This window comes from Diplodia corticola (assembly GCF_001883845.1).
Source record: "Diplodia corticola strain CBS 112549 chromosome Unknown scaffold36, whole genome shotgun sequence".
Classification (NCBI taxonomy): domain Eukaryota; kingdom Fungi; phylum Ascomycota; class Dothideomycetes; order Botryosphaeriales; family Botryosphaeriaceae; genus Diplodia; species Diplodia corticola.
Window position 1 is genome coordinate 360707 of NW_017971515.1, and position 15363 is coordinate 376069.

The 15363-nt window shown below is 59.6% G+C and overlaps 5 protein-coding genes across 5 annotated transcripts; all 5 read left to right on the top strand.

Annotated features, from left to right (window-relative positions):
* Positions 1-201: 201 nt before the first annotated feature.
* BKCO1_36000119 (casc3 barentsz eif4aiii binding domain) lies at positions 202-2264 on the top strand (the record flags this gene model as incomplete). Its single annotated transcript, XM_020274873.1, has 2 exons — positions 202-785; positions 851-2264. 2 exons carry the CDS (start codon positions 202-204, stop codon positions 2262-2264), a joined length of 1998 nt encoding a protein of 665 aa, XP_020129013.1.
* Positions 2265-4156: 1892 nt separating this feature from the next.
* BKCO1_36000120 (oxysterol binding protein) lies at positions 4157-7321 on the top strand (the record flags this gene model as incomplete). Its single annotated transcript, XM_020274875.1, has 2 exons — positions 4157-4192; positions 4253-7321. 2 exons carry the CDS (start codon positions 4157-4159, stop codon positions 7319-7321), a joined length of 3105 nt encoding a protein of 1034 aa, XP_020128955.1.
* A 926-nt stretch (positions 7322-8247) lies between these two features.
* Positions 8248-9656, top strand: BKCO1_36000121 (uncharacterized protein; the record flags this gene model as incomplete). Its single annotated transcript, XM_020274876.1, has 2 exons — positions 8248-8271; positions 8331-9656. 2 exons carry the CDS (start codon positions 8248-8250, stop codon positions 9654-9656), a joined length of 1350 nt encoding a protein of 449 aa, XP_020128956.1.
* A 975-nt stretch (positions 9657-10631) lies between these two features.
* Positions 10632-11498, top strand: BKCO1_36000122 (uncharacterized protein; the record flags this gene model as incomplete). Its single annotated transcript, XM_020274877.1, has 1 exon — positions 10632-11498. One exon carries the CDS (start codon positions 10632-10634, stop codon positions 11496-11498), a length of 867 nt encoding a protein of 288 aa, XP_020128957.1.
* Positions 11499-13097: 1599 nt separating this feature from the next.
* On the top strand, positions 13098-15325 carry BKCO1_36000123 (gmc oxidoreductase; the record flags this gene model as incomplete). The annotated part of the gene is made up of 4 exons (XM_020274878.1): positions 13098-13543; positions 13597-13626; positions 13693-14611; positions 14803-15325. Coding segments are annotated over 4 exons (1918 nt in total), but the record flags the coding sequence as incomplete, so codon positions are not given.
* Between the last annotated feature and the right edge of the window lie 38 nt (positions 15326-15363).

Sequence of the window (15363 nt, forward strand, 5' to 3'; positions counted from 1 at the left end):
ACCGCGGGGAGCAGCCTGGCCGTGCAGTCTCGTGATGGGCGCTGATGAAATGACATTCTCCGTCGTGAGAGCTCGCTGCGCTCCCGCCATGACATGATTTGCCAAGCCTCTGCTCCGAAACGTCGACGGTGATTTCTCGACCAACGCGCAGGCAGAACACCCACCTCGCCCAACCACCCCGCAACTCCTCCTCCACCCACCATGGCACCTCCTCGTCGGGCCATTGTCAGACGGCGCAGGCGCGATGCCGAGGAGGCTACCGAAGATGAGCGCGGAGACTCGCAGAGCGAGGCCTCGTTCTTGAGCGACGAGGACGCCGACGCCGACGCCAGCGACCTCAGCGAGAGCGAGTCTGTCGCCACGAGGAACGGAACCGCGCGACCGCCAAACGGCCAGCCCGCCGCGCCGCCTGCTCCAGCAAGCGCGGGTCCAATGACCGACACCGAGGCCATGATTAACGGGCTAAAGATATCGCACGATGCCGACGCTGTGGACTTTGAGTCGCTGCCCGCCGACGCCCAGGCACCGGACGCGCCTGCCCAAGACACCACCGACGGCACTCAGTCTGCACCCGCGAAGCAGGAGACATTGGCGGAGCGCCGCCGGCGAGAGCATGAAGAGTACAAGAAGAAGCGGGACGAGGACCCGGCCTTCATTCCCAACCGCGGCGCTTTCTTCATGCACGACCACCGTTCGCAAGGCGCCGGCTCCAACGGCTTCAAGCCGTATGGCAGAGGCCGAGGCCGTGGACGTGGTGTCGTCGGCGGCCCGTACTCACCTGCAGGGTACGTCATCTCACTCTCACCCGTTCTCTAACATGAAGAGCCACTTTTGTTGACTTGCGCTCCAGCATCATGGCCCGCGAGGAGGCCGCGACCAGCGCTCCCTGGACGCACGACCTGCACGAAACCCTCGAGGAGCCCGTCCCTCACCGTTCATCGAATCCACCAGTCGATTCCTCGTCAAACCATTTTGCCAATGACTCACAATTGTCGAAGCCGTCCGCTCCCAACGCCAAGACGCCCCCAGTCAAGTCTTTTTCCTCGACAAAACTGGTGGGCAATGCCCGGGTACGGCTGTTCATTCCCGGCATGCAGGCTCCTATACACTTTGCCGGTGTGCCGATCAAGGAATATACCAAGCTCCCAAACCACCGGCCGCCGCTTCGTCGAGACAAACCGGTCCGGATCTCTCTTCCCGACCAACCGCCCCGCTACATATTCCCCGCCACAGAACGTTCATTCATTTTCATTCCCCGCGCATTACGTCCGAATCAACAGGGCTTTGGCAGAGGCAGGGGGCGTTTTGGCTCGTACGGAGGCTTCTCAAGCAGAAGGACAAGTGCATATGGAGGCAGTGTGTATACACCAAGCGTCATGAGTCGTCGGTCGTCGCTAGCGCGGGACTACCGTGCGGACGGCATCGTCTCTCCTGCTGGTTCCATTATGTCGAGGCCGCCAGGAGGACCAATAGACAACCGGCCGGTCGTTCGTCTTCCTCCCGGAAGTCAGCCGTATCCCGGATCTGGACCGCCTAGTCATCCCGCATCTGTTCAAGGAGGAGCAACGCCTGTGGTTAACATGCCGCCACCACCGCCACCGGGAGCTCATATGCAGCCAAGACCACCGTTTAGGGAGAGCTGGGGCGGGCCTTTGCCTATGCATCAGCCCAAGCCTCAGAAGACGGTGTCCGTCGCGGGAATTGAATCACCAGCAAATCTGGCCGTCCATGCCCCGCAACAGCAAGAACAACAACCGTTTCACCAGCAAGTGCCCCATCACGTCAACGGAGCGCCGCCACCGATGTATCCATCCAATGTCTCCACAGGGACGCCGCTATCAAATATCCCGGAGCGCGGAGTTCAGGCACAGGCGTATCAGACCTTCCCACCCGGCTACATGCCTCAAGGATTCGCGCCACCGACATACTACTATCCCCCGCCAGCAGGAGCCCCGCAATACCCCGCAGGAGCAGTGGTTCCGATGTACATGCCCAACCCGCAGCCGGGTGCTTACGCAGTGCCCGCTGGCTCAATGCCTGCTCCCAGTGCGCCGGTCACCACCGCTCAGGGGCAGATGGTGGCGCACGAACAGAACGGCATGGTGTACTACTTCGACCCGTCTCAAATATACGCGCCTGTCGAAGGATATCCGCCAGCAAGCTACACTGTGCCTGGAATGGGCGGTATGATGACCCCCAGCCCGGATGGGTACTACTACCCACAAATGCCTCAGGGCGGGATGGTGTACTATCCCACTCAATAAGGCTGCTGGGTGTCGGCTGTTGCTTGGGTCTCTCAACAGCTCGTCGACTTCTTCGCTTCACTCTGGGGTCTCAGAGTCGTAGCATCGGTACTTACTTTTAAGCACGCCTTCGAATTCTCTCAACCTGATATTCCGAAACAATCACCCCTTTCGACTACACCTTTCACGCGCTGGCAGGATGTCTTAGCTCTTAATACTCTGGATTTTCTCGCTTATCATATACTCGTACGGTTCCGGCCTTGATTTCATTTGCCTTAGCCGAAGATGCCCCTTATTCTTCATTTTCATTTTTCATTTCCATACGCGGTTTCCACCGGGTTCTTCTTTGCGGGTTTCGGCAGCACCACGGTCTGTTTAACTTCATTCACTGCACCTCTCACCGTAGGGTCCCACGTCTCACACTCCCTCCCTTTCATTGCGTTGTACTATTGCGAAAAATGGTTCATTTGTTGCGGGGTTCTCGTTTTCTTGGAGCAGTGAGCGACGGAGCAAAGGCGATTGGGTTTAGGCAGGTGCTAGTTGATTGATGCACTCGCGTCTCTGGTGTGTTTTTGCTTTTCATTCGGTTGGCAGTCAGCATTTCATGCGTGATCAGCCATAGTCAGCTGCAGCCTTTACGACGGATTGGGAGGCGGAATGGTGGCTTTTTATGGACAATTGAGAGACCCAAGCACTCGTGCTAAAAGCTGGCCCCTCGACGGCTACGATGCTCGTGCGTGTGTTCAATGTGGTTGGGGGAGTAGTGAGTCTATTATTAACACGGCCGATCATGACGATCTCGAACGCCACCAGCGGCCTCAGCCACGCTTCTGCTTCCGCCGCAGACAACGGCGCAACGTGCTCACCAGCGGGATGCTGGCTAGCGGCCGGCGCTTGGCGGGCTGGAGGTGCCCGGGTCCCGGTGGAGTGCATCCGGCCGGGGCGGTGAGGAGAGGTCTCGTGATGAGGTTGGCTGTGGAAGCAGGATTTGCAAGTGTCCAGGGTGCCGGCTGCGTGGAGAGTCCCACCCGGCAAGCGGTAACCGGTGCCGGGTTGCTTGCGTGCCGCGGGGAAGCATGTGTTGAGGCGCGTCGGCCGCGGGATTTTGGCTCAAAGCGGCTTCTTGCGTCGCGCATGGCGGCGGCTCATGACGAGCGCGCGACGGAAAGCAGGCGAGGCGTTCTCTTGGCTGCGCCCCGCGGTAAGGCTGACGGGCTGTCAGGCGCTGCAGCTGTTCGCCGCTTCCCTGGGCGGCGCGTGGCTGGTGACTGCAGCGACACGGACACGGTCGGTGTCGACGGAAGGATTATGGGGGCTGGGGCTGAAAACAACAGGTTGCCTCAGCCGTAATCCCGTCGGTCCCGAGCCACGCTGTATATTATTATTCTCGCACGCGCGGAGGCTCAAACAAACAAAAGGGCAATAGTAGCGCGTCCCCTAGCCCCGAGTCCAAGCTCCATGCCCGAAGCTCGAGCTCGCTCCATCTTGTTTCTCGTCATCCTCGCTCCCTTTCCGCTCCGACCACCGACCGAGCGCGCATCCCTACCCCCCGGCCGACTGCACGACCAACCTCGCCGCGCACGCCCTCCGTGAACCAGAGTCCCTCCCGCTCTCCCTGCTCCCTGCCCTGATTGTTGCCTGCCATCCGTCTTCCAAAGCTAAAACCCCGCACCCCTCCTGCCCCCGGGAGCTCCTGCAGCGCATCGCCCGTCCTCCCACGCAGCAATTAAGCTTAAGAATGCTCCTCGCCCATTGAGTGCACCAACAAACTCCCGCGTGGCATCACCAACCGTCGCACCCGCAATCCGCCGCCGAGCCTCCTTTGGCTTTGTCACCCACCACCGCCTCAACTCGAACACTCCCCCGCCCCTTACCCCAGATTCGAGCATCCGCCAGCCGGAGAACCAGACAACATGGCGGGCATGGAGCAGCTGCAGATCCACAGCAAGGTACGCGTCTGAGGCGCGCGAGTTGCGGCCGGTACCCCGACATTTCTAACAACATTGCAGTCGTACCTTGTGCGATGGATCAACGTCCCCGCCGGGCACACCATCTCCTGGAGCATTCAGCCGCACAAAAAGTCCGTGAACTTCGGCATCTTCAAGCATCCGGGCACCAAGAACGGCGAGGCCCCCAACCTCCCCTCCACCGTCGCCGCCGGCATCAACGACGCTCCTACGACTGCAGCCGGCGGCGAGACTGCCGCGGGCCGGCCCCGCGGCTCCTCTATAGGCGGCAATGGCATTGGCGCAAACGCGTCACGGAACGACAGGACACTGGTGGTGGAAAAGTTACAAAGTATAGGATTAAAACCGGTCTCCTGGACAGGCAAATGCGAGGCAGACAAAGTGTCGATGGGCCGCTATGACGTGTCCGAGGGCGAAGGAGGCATGTACGGCCTGGTGTTCGACAATACCTTCTCCAAGCAGGTCTCGAAGACTGCAACCTTTGTGCTCATGACGCACCCCACCCATGCCGCGCCGAAATCTGGCCATCACCTGCACTTCTCGCAGGCAGTCGGCGGCTCCAGCCCAAATCTGCCGCCAGGAGACTTTGGCGAGTCGAACGAGTCTCTGGCACAGGAACCTATGGTCGCGGCCGACCCGAGACCCCGCTCTCGCCACGTCGCAGAGGCCACGACGCCTGGCGGCTCACTTTTCTACACCGGCGTGCTGCTGAAGAAGAGGAGGAAGAGAAACCAGGGATTCGCACGCCGTTTCTTTTCGCTGGACTTCACCTCGTCGACGCTGTCGTACTACCAGAGTCGCAACTCCTCTGCATTGAGAGGCGCCATCCCGCTTTCTCTTGCGGCCATCGCCGCAGATGAGAGCACGAGGGAAATTTCTGTTGACTCGGGAGCGGAAGTGTGGCATCTGAAGGCCAACAACAAGAATGATTTCGATGCCTGGAAGAATGCTTTGGAACGAGCATCGAGCGAAGCAAAGGGCACCGAGACCCCCGAGGACACCAAAGAACAAGACTTCAAGTGGCCGACACCTGGACAGCCTGGTTCCGAGCAAATTGACCGCGACTGGGGACGCATCGAGGCTTTGGTCGGACGCGTTTCCGGCATCCGGGATGCTGTGAGAAGATTGGCCAAGGATACGGATCCGAAGAGCCCCTCCGCCGCACCATCAGGTGCGAGCAGCATCAAGGGCGGCATCAGCAGCGTAACGAGCCCAGCCGAATCAACGGCCTCTGGGGACTACTTCAACAACGCCAATGTGGACGACGATGCCCGTTCTGAAAAGAAGTCTGCGGCATTCTGGAAGAGGAAGCCTAGCGCCTCAGCAGGAAGTGTTCACAGAAAAAGCATCACCTCGCAAATCGGCCCTGCTTCTCCACCATCCGTGCCGCCAGTACCTCCGCTTCCCACCACGCCTGGATCGACCTTGACTGTGCCCAAGGTCCGCGCAAACGTCGCTGGAGCATCCGATGAGAACATCCACGACAATGTCCTGGCCATCCTTCGTGATCTGGATTTTGTTGTATCAGAGTCCGCCGCCCTGCTTGCTCAAAACCGCCTCAGACGCGCACCTACTGGATCGCACGCCGAGTCTCGGAAGAGTATGGATTCTATGTCCGAGGACGAATTCTTTGATGCTACCGGCGGAGAGGATGAGGACCAAGGAAAATCCAACCTGCTCACCATCCGTCGCGACAGCAACGATGATACGGGAGACAAGAACGAAGATGTCTCAGACGGTGAGTCGGAGGCCAGCAGCGAAGGTGAGGGCATCGGAGCGTTCGACCGGGCAAACCGTGAGGGGCTGCCTGGTTTGTTCCCAGCGAAGCCGAAGTCTCTCTCCCCGTTACCCATGGACAAGGTGCAACGCCGCACAACGGTTGCCGCACCAAAGGTTGCTCCTCCAAGCTTGATCGCCTTCCTCCGCAAGAACGTCGGCAAGGACCTCTCCACGATCGCTATGCCGGTCTCTGCAAACGAGCCTACCAGTCTGTTGCAACGTGTGGCCGAGCAGATGGAGTACTCGGAGCTCATCGACGCTGCCGTCAACGCGCCTGCCGAGGACGGCTCACGTATCCTCTACATCATGGCATTTGCCATTTCCTCATTCTCCAACGCACGCGTCAAGGAGCGCGCGATTCGCAAGCCCTTCAACCCCATGCTGGGTGAAACATTCGAGCTCGTGCGTGAAGACAAAGGTTTCCGCTTCCTCGCCGAGAAGGTGTCACACCGGCCAGTGCGCATGGCGTGCCAGGCAGAGGCCAAGGAGTGGACGTTCCTGCAGTCTCCCATGCCCGTCCAGAAGTTCTGGGGCAAGTCGGCGGAGCTCAACACGGACGGCCGCGCGCGCGTCTTCCTGCACAACCCCAACCCGAACAACCAGGGCGAGCACTACAGCTGGACGGTCGCCACCTCCTTCCTGCGCAACATCATCGCCGGCGAAAAGTACGTCGAGCCCGTCGGCACCATGACGGTGGTCAACGAAACGACGGGCGCCAAAGCCATCGCCACGTTCAAGGCCGGCGGCATGTTCGCGGGCCGCAGCGAAGAGGTCTCGGTCCAGGCCTTCGCCCCGCCCGACCAGGGCGGCGCCCAGCTCTCGCTCGGCCTCGCCGGCAAGTGGACCGCCGAGCTGCACTTCACCCGCGACGGCGCCGACACCAAGCAGGCCGCGTGGAAGGCCGGCGCCCTCGTCGACCAGCCCGAGAAGCGCTACGGCTTCACCACCTTCGCCGCCGCCCTCAACCAGGTCACGGCCGTCGAGGAGGGCAAGGTGGCCCCGACGGACAGCCGCCTGAGGCTCGACCAGCGCGCCGTCGAGGACGGAGAGCTCGACCAGGCGGAGGCGCTGAAGGCGAAGCTGGAGGAGAGGCAGAGGCAGCGGCGGAGGGTGATGGAGGAGCACGGCCAGCAGTGGAGTCCGAGGTGGTTCGTCAAGGTCGCGGGGGGTGAGGGTGGTGAGGGTGGCGCGGCGGGCGGTGCGGACGGTGCGGGTGCCGGTGCCGCCGCTGGGGGCGAGGAGGAGTGGAGGTTGAAGACGGGTAAGGATGGGTATTGGGAGGAGCGGGCGGCGGGGAAGTGGACGAATGTTGTGGAGGTTTTGGATGCGTGAGGGGAGGGATGAGGGGAGAAAAACTGAGGGAGAGTGTGTGTGTATGTATCTGTATTGTGGGGAGGAGGAGGAAAGAAAGAAGAAAAGAACGGAGTGGATCTGCCTGGGGATGGATCGATGGATGGATTGATGGATGTATGTGCGGTGCGTACGCAGTACTTCTCTTTCTTCCTTGTCTTTTTATTCCTTGTTTGTGCACTGCAGATGGGTGGGAGGGTTTAGATACCATAGACTTTGCTGTAGCGCGTATTGTTACATCTTTTTTGTGCTCCTATTTCGAACAGCGGTCATAGTCATGTGTTGTGTGGGCCGTGTTGTCTACATCGAGCGAGTGTGCTCAGAGCTCATAGGCATCCCTTTGGATTAAGCGTGCGTGTTGTCTCTGTTGCTTCTGGATGGGTTTAAAACGCTGGGGCTGGTGGTGGTGGAAATTGTGGTGGGATCTCTGTATCTTTACCAGGGCTCGCAGCAAGCGCAAGCGGATTGCCAATCTGGCAAGCAATCGGATTGCAAGCGGCCATGGAGACCCGATTGATAGGGGTTTCAAGCGCAAGCGCTTGTGCTTGCAATCGGATATCCAAAGCCCGCTTGCAAGCAGGCCGCTTGCGCTTGGATTGATTGATTAACCTGAAGACCCCTCCTGGATTGCAATCGGACCCCCGGACCCCGCTTGCGCTTGTCAATCAGATCAATTGCGAGCCCTGTTCTTTTCCCTCTTCTTCCACCACGCCGCTGAACATTCACTTCTTGCCTCGCTTAAGGTGCACGAGCGGGATCTGCCTACAATCACTTGTGAAGATTGAACTCTTAGGTTCGCTCGTAGGGGTAGATGGTTCCTTTCTTCTACAACCCGGAAGGTTCCCGTCTTGACCCCGGACTTCCGCATATTCTTTCCCCTTCTCTGCCCGAACAGACTATTGTCAGTGATGGATAAAGATGCCGAGGAGGAGGTAAGTATTCCTCTAGCCGTTTTGAAAGGTTCTTGTTCTAACATATTGCTTATCGTCAGAGGGAGGCTCTGCTCCGAATCCAGTCCATCAAAAAGCACTGGCCAGGCGACGTCGAGGACTGCATCCCGTTCCATCACCCTCTCCGACAGCAGCCCGCCAGCACCTGGCCGACCTCCCTACTCCGGCTCATCCAGGATCTCGCGAAACTCAGCCCGGTGCGCGCCACGAAGTGCCAGGCCCGCCGCCGGGCCTGGCTCGCCATCGCCGACGATTTCAAAGAAACAAACCCCACCACCACCGACGCTCTGAAAGACGCCCTCCGCGCCGCCACGAGAGCGTACGTCGCTTTCTGGCCGCCCAACCCAAAGCGCGGCCCGATCACCGCCACCAAGTCCCACCCCGACCCGCACGCCATCGAAGACTTCGGCGCCTACGAGCAACCCACGGCGCCCGCCCAGGCCTCCGCCGACGCCGCCGTCCTCTCCATCTACGACAACGCCATCAACGACAGCGGCGCCGCCTTCGGCCACCCCGCGTCGGGCCCCACCGTCTCCACCTCCGCCACCGCGTGCCGCAAGCGCGACTGGACCACCGGCGACCCGACCAAAGGAGAGCTCTGGGCGACGCCCGCGCAGCTGGTGCCGCCCGTCCGCGACGGCGGCGGCGGCGGCTACGGCGACGTTGACGTCAAGAGCGACTTCATCGTCGTCATCGAGGCGCGTCTCGGTGTCCCGCTGGCGCGCTTCTTGCGCATGCCCGATTTGAGGCCCGAGCATGCGTTTTTGATCCCGGTGGAGATCCTGGACGCGCTGGCGGCGGTGGTGAGGGAGTTTCCTGGTGTGAAGGGCGACGACCTGTACGGCTTGTTGGTTCGGGAGAAGAAGAAGAAGGAGGATGGGATGGGCCGGAGGAAGGGCGACATCTGTGCGGGGTCGAACATCACCGAGGATGATATCTACAGCGTGCGCGATCGGCTTCGAGGCTCTAGGGGGAAGACTGGCGGCGAGCATAGGCGCATTGATGAGTTTCCGGGACGTCGTTCTCCCGGCCGCGACCAGCGAGAGAAGCTTGCGTACCTGCAAGACCTCGCCGCCTACTGTTGTGCCGATCTTGACATCGGCTCGTCGCCGCCGCCCGAGGTGTCGTCGAATCGCCCTGAGAGACCCCGTCAGATGCCTCCTCCTCCTCCTCCCGCCGCCGCCGCCGCCGCTCTAGTGGCAAATCACCTTAACGCCTACGGCCACGACGAAGCTGAAGCTAGGCGAATCTTGAGGGATGTCGAGCGGAAGGAGGTAAGGATTCGGCGGAAGGAGGAAAGCATTGAGAGGAAGAGATGGAGATCCTCGCCGGGCTGGGTGGATTTGGATTTGGCCGGCCTGCTTTAGTAGGGTCGGATGCCGATGTCTTCTTGGCAGAAGTGGTGGTAGGGATCTGCAAGAGGATGCGTGTACTTGTGGGAATGGCTTGATTCCGTGGACTGGTTTCTTCAGCTTTTTGCCTAAGGGGACGTCACGAGTCGGGTCCATTTGACTCCCCGGTATTGAAGTATGGAGCACTGAGAAGACAGCTTGGCTACATGGCTTAAAAGTGCTTGTGGTTTCTGTTGGAAACTGCGGAAGTCGGTTTCTCTACTTATGAAACACTTTCAATAGCCGGTAGATAATCTATACTCTATAGCTCCAGCGTTGTAAGTTTTTGTCGGATAGGTGATCACAGCCGGGTGGAGGAAGTGAAGCTGATAGCTGGGTGATCTATTGAACACTGCTACTACTGGTGGTTTATATATGCGCGAAGAAAGGGATAGCAAAGGAGTCTTTCATGATGATACGTTGCTGAAGAGGGTCCATGTGGGTCTGATGATGACATTCATCCTCAACGAGAGTCATCTTCGTGACCATGAGGTCCAATATGATGATGAGGTAATCATGAGGTCCAACAGTTTTCTTCGCTGCAAAAGTCCTTTCGCTGAAGCGCCTCGATGCCTCAAGTCCTGAAATAGATGGCGCTCAAGCGTGCTACCCAAGTTGCCGCCAGGGTAGACTGGCTCGGACGTCTGCCCCAATACTTTCCCAGTACGGTAAGCGCAGTGGAGCCACCTTCCCGCAGACCGACGTCAGCCTACCATCCTTAACCCTCTCCAAGGCCAGCTACTCTCATCCACGCTCTTTATTCCACACTTGTCGGCCGTCCATCGCTCTCATCTAGCCCACGCACATCGCACTCATTTTTGTATGACCCTGCATTCATTTAAAATGCCGAGCAGTATTGTGCGTCTCCTCATGGTCCACACATTCCCCCGTCTCTAACCCAGCTCGATGTAGGATCTGACCACGACGACAACAGCAACACCAACAACAACAATGAGCCCACCACAACAACCCAACCGAGACCCCCTCGACGCAGACCTCGAGCTCCTCTTCCGCAGCCAACGCCCCCTCGACCTCGAACTCGCCCGCCAAGAAGCCGAATCGCAACTGGAGCCGCTCCTGCACCGCCTCGCGGCCCTCGAGCGGCAACTCCACACGCTGCGCGCGCAAAAATCCCACGCCACCGCCAGCTCGCTCTACCAGCGCGCCCGCCGCCGCAACCTCCTCTCCAGCATCGCCATCGCACAGCAGCATTCCGCGCTCGCCGCCCTCTCGCGCCAATCCGACGCGTTGCGCGACGAGCTCGCGCGCGAGACGGCCGCCCACGCCGCCGCCCGGCAGAAGTATGCTGACCTCCGCGCCGCGTGTCCCGAGCGCGAGGAAGTCGCGTTGCTGCAAGCGCAGCTCGCGCATGTGGAGGACCAGAATGAGGCGCTGAGGCGGGCGGTGCCGCGCAGGCTTGGCGGCGACGCGCCGGATGGGCGGAGCCAGTGGGTGTGCGATGCGTATAGGGCGATCGAGGGGCTGTTGGATGATCTGGAGGTCATGTGTGGGAGGGCGTGCGAGGGCGAGGCGAAGCGTCTGGCGAAAGGGTATCAGGAGCTTTTGAAGGTGAAGTTGGAGAATGGGGGTGCGGAGTGGCAGATTGCTAGGTTGATTGAGAGTGCGCATGAGGAGGCGGAGAGGGCGGGGAGGGGCTTGCCCCTGGCGGCGGTTTGTGCGGAGGTGTGGTTGGAGACGGTGGCAGCGGGGAGGGAGAAGAGGAAGGCGAGGTTCGAGGGGGTGTTGAATTACGAGCCGAGCTCGTTGAGGTTCGCGAGGAGGCATCATGTGAGGTCTAGCCCATTTGGGGGTTTGTAGGCGGTGTTTGATGTTGGGGGTAGCTCCGTTGTTGGAGTTTTCTTCTCGAAAAAGCTCAAGAATTCTCTGGTCGGTTTGTGCATATCATTCTTGCGTATGGTTTGGTTCTATTGTTTTATGTGGGTTGACACAGGAACATCTTCCCAAGGTTCAAAAAGAAAACTCGTGTACGTGCATCCAAATTCCTTTTTCAGCCCTGGAGCTAATGCAATCGAGAACTTGGGAAGATTTGCGAAGTGACAAGTCTAAGCCGATGTACTGCACAGTGCTAGGTCTTACGCTCAGAAAGAACTTTTATCACATGCCGTTGCTTCCATACAGTGACTCTGCTCACAATTTTCCCCTCTTCGGAAAAAGGCGTCTTCACTATAGTCTTCTTCAGTGCTATTTACACCATCTCGGGGAGAATCACATCCTCAACCTCCACCCTCGTTCCACGAACGCTTGGCAACTTCGCTCGCGACCTCGCCTCACTTTCCAGTGACGCCGAGCACGTTGTGTGCTCCCACTTCACCGGCAAATTGCTGAAGGTGGAGATGAGATCGAAGAAAAGTGGGAGGGAAGCGAATGGGATGAGTGCTTGAGCGGATGAGGTGGTACAAGTGGGTGTAGGGAAAGAAAAGCAAAAGGCTTCGGCACTCGTATACAGCGGGGATACTGATTGCAGCTGAATGCTAGCGTAGTGATTGAGATCTCGTGAAAAGGAGAGCTTGGTGATCCTCGGTGATCATAGTGGTCTGATTACTGAGACAAATGCTTTCAAGCTGCAGTTCAGCTAAGATAGCTACCTTCGGGTAAAGCCCATTTAGCTTTTTCGCGGTTCTTTACACACATTCATGTCAGTACTTCGAGTATCGGGTGCTCAGAGCTGCGAAGTTTACTCGGGATTACGTAGACCCAAGATCGAAAAGGCCCTCGGATAAACGGCATCTAGTATACAAGGTGGGGCCCCGCAGGAGATACAGATGCCCTGAGCAGGCAAACACATGCTGCCGAAGACTTGAAAAAGCCTCGGCCGCAAAAGTATCCACAAACATCACACGCAAGTCTCCCTAGCGGACGACGGCTGAATGGAGTATCCTCGTTGCCTCTCAACGGGCGACCTTCAGCACCATTTCGTGTCCTGAAACCAACTTTAGCTCGCGCTAAGCTCATCTTGATCAACGGGGGCCGGTCCATCACCCGCTAGTGCTGCTCATCAGCGGCACCTAAACCCAAGCCGGCAACACTCGATAAACAGCATTGCACATGCGGTTAGGTCGCGTCTACCTCGGTGTCCTGGCAAAACAATAACTCCAGAGCGTCTTCTCCACCAAAGCAGCCTCCCGCAATTACCTAGGCTTGCGGATGAAGTAGATCTTTCTGAGAGCAAAGCGGCCAATTGCGTATGTCCGTGGCATCGTCGAAGTTGACTGACCATGCCGAAGCGAACTACGAAAACCATCTCCATAATCTACATATATCCGCATCCCGTTTCCATCTCGCATTGCATTATAGATTCATCCATTCCGCTGCGCGCTGAGCATCTTGACGTCGTCGACTCTCCCTTATTGCTCTTTTTCACCCATACCCCTTTCCTGCAAAGTGCAACCCCTCAACATGCGGACTATCCTCCTCTCCTACCTCCTCCTCTCCTCCAAAGCGCTCGCCGCCCCCCAAATCCTCTCCTCCTTAGCCTCGGCCATCTCCTCCCTCATTGGCGGCTCCTCCGGCCTCGTCGACACGGCTCTCGGCACGCTCGCGGGCGCTTCCGGGATCAATGCGACATTCGACTACATCGTCGTCGGGGGCGGGACCGCGGGCAACGTCGTGGCCACCCGCTTGGCAGAAGCGGGACTCTCAGTGGCGCTCGTTGAGGCGGGCGGCTATTACCAGGTCGAGAAACCGCTGCTGACGACGGTGCCGGCAGGGGATGTGTTCTCGATAGGGATGGCTGCGAGTGATGCGGCGGGGTCGCTGGTGGATTGGAAGTTTGAAACGACGCCGCAGGAAGGATGCGATGGGAGGACATTTCATTATGCGAGGGGGAAGTGTTTGGGTGGGAGGTGAGTGAGTAGGACCGAAGTGATGAGGAACTGACGCTGACGTACACCTACAGCTCGGCGTTGAACTTTATGATCTATCAGAGGTAAGGCTGCTTGCTCTCCTGTGCAGAAGGATGCATGGTATCGATGCTAAAAGGGGAGACTTGCAGAGGCACGCAGCAGTGCTACGACGAATGGGCCTCGCTCCTCGACGACGACAGCTGGTCGTGGGCGAACACGCAGGAGCACTTCAAGCGCAGCTTCACCTTCCACGCACCCGACAACACCAAGCGCGGAGCCAACGTGACGACCCGCTACAACGCGGCCGCCTTCGACGCCAGCGCCTCCGGCCCCGTCCAGGTCGGCTACTCCAACTTCGTCAGCGCGGCGGCGACCTGGCTGGAGAAGGGCATGGACGCCGTCGGCATCCCCACCATCACCGACTTCAACAGCGGCACTCTCCTCGGCAAGCAATACCTCTCCACCACCATCCGCCCGAGCGACGCCACCCGCAGCGGCTCCGACCAGTTCATCCTCCGCGCCAAGACGTCACCGACAGCCTCCCGCAACCTCAAAGTCTACCTGCGCACCCTCGCCACCAAGATCCTCTTCGACGACGACAAAAACAACACCAAAACAGCCACCGGCGTCACCGTCGAAACAGCCGACACCACCTACACCCTCACCGCGCGCAACGAAGTCATCCTCTCCGCCGGCGCCTTCCAATCCCCCCAACTCCTCATGCTATCCGGCATCGGCCCAGCCGCGCACCTCGCCGAGCACGGCATCGCCCTCGTCAAAGACCTGCCGGGCGTCGGCCAGAACATGTGGGACCACGTCATGTTCGGCCCGTCGTACGAGGTCGCCCTGCCGACGCTGAACCGCGTCGTCCGCGACCCGGCCTACGCCGCGCGCCGCCTCGCCGACTACGCCGCCACCCATTCCGGCGAGCTGGCGTCCAACGTCGTCGAGTTCCTCGGCTGGGAGAAGCTGTCAGCGCTCGACGCCGGCGCCGCGGCGGGGAAGAACTTTTCCGACGAGACGAGGGCGGCGCTCGCGGCCTTTCCTGACGACTGGCCAGAGGTGGAGGTCAGTCAGTTCGAGTTCGATATTCGATACCTAGCCCCCATCCTATCCTATCCTACCCCATCCCTTACCGCCAACACTGACATCTCCCCCCCTCCCCTCCCCCTCGCCGAAACAAACGAAACGACGCGAGGGGCCGCGGGCGGATCGAGCACACCACACACACTAACGCCCCCATCCGCACCGTACCGCAGTACCTCACGACCAACGCCTACATCGAAGACTTCCTACACCCCGTCGCGAACGTCGCGCGCCAATCCGCCCAACACGCCACCATCCTCGGCGCCCTCGTCGCACCCACCTCGCGCGGCACCGTGACCCTCTCTTCCCCCTCCGCCGGCGCTGCCCCCCTCATCAACCCCAACTGGCTCACCGCCCCCGCCGACGTCGAGCTCGCGGTCGCCATGTACAAGCGGATGCGCGAGATATGGGGTTCGGATGCGATGAGGGCTGTTGTTGTTGGCGGCGGCGGGGATGCCGGGCGCGAGTTTTATCCCGGCTTGGATGCGGTGGCGACGGATGAGGAGATTCGGGCGCAGGTGAGGAAGAGCTTGACGACGGTGTGGCACGCGGCGTGTACGTGTAAGATGGGCGCGGAGGGGGATGCGGGGGCGGTGTTGGATGCGAGGGCGCGCGTGCGTGGCGTGCGGGGGTTGCGGGTCGTGGATGCGAGTGCGTTCCCGACGTTGCCGCCGGGGCATCCGCAGAGTGGTGTTTGTGAGTTTTTTGTCTCTTTTTTTTCTTTTTGTTTTTTT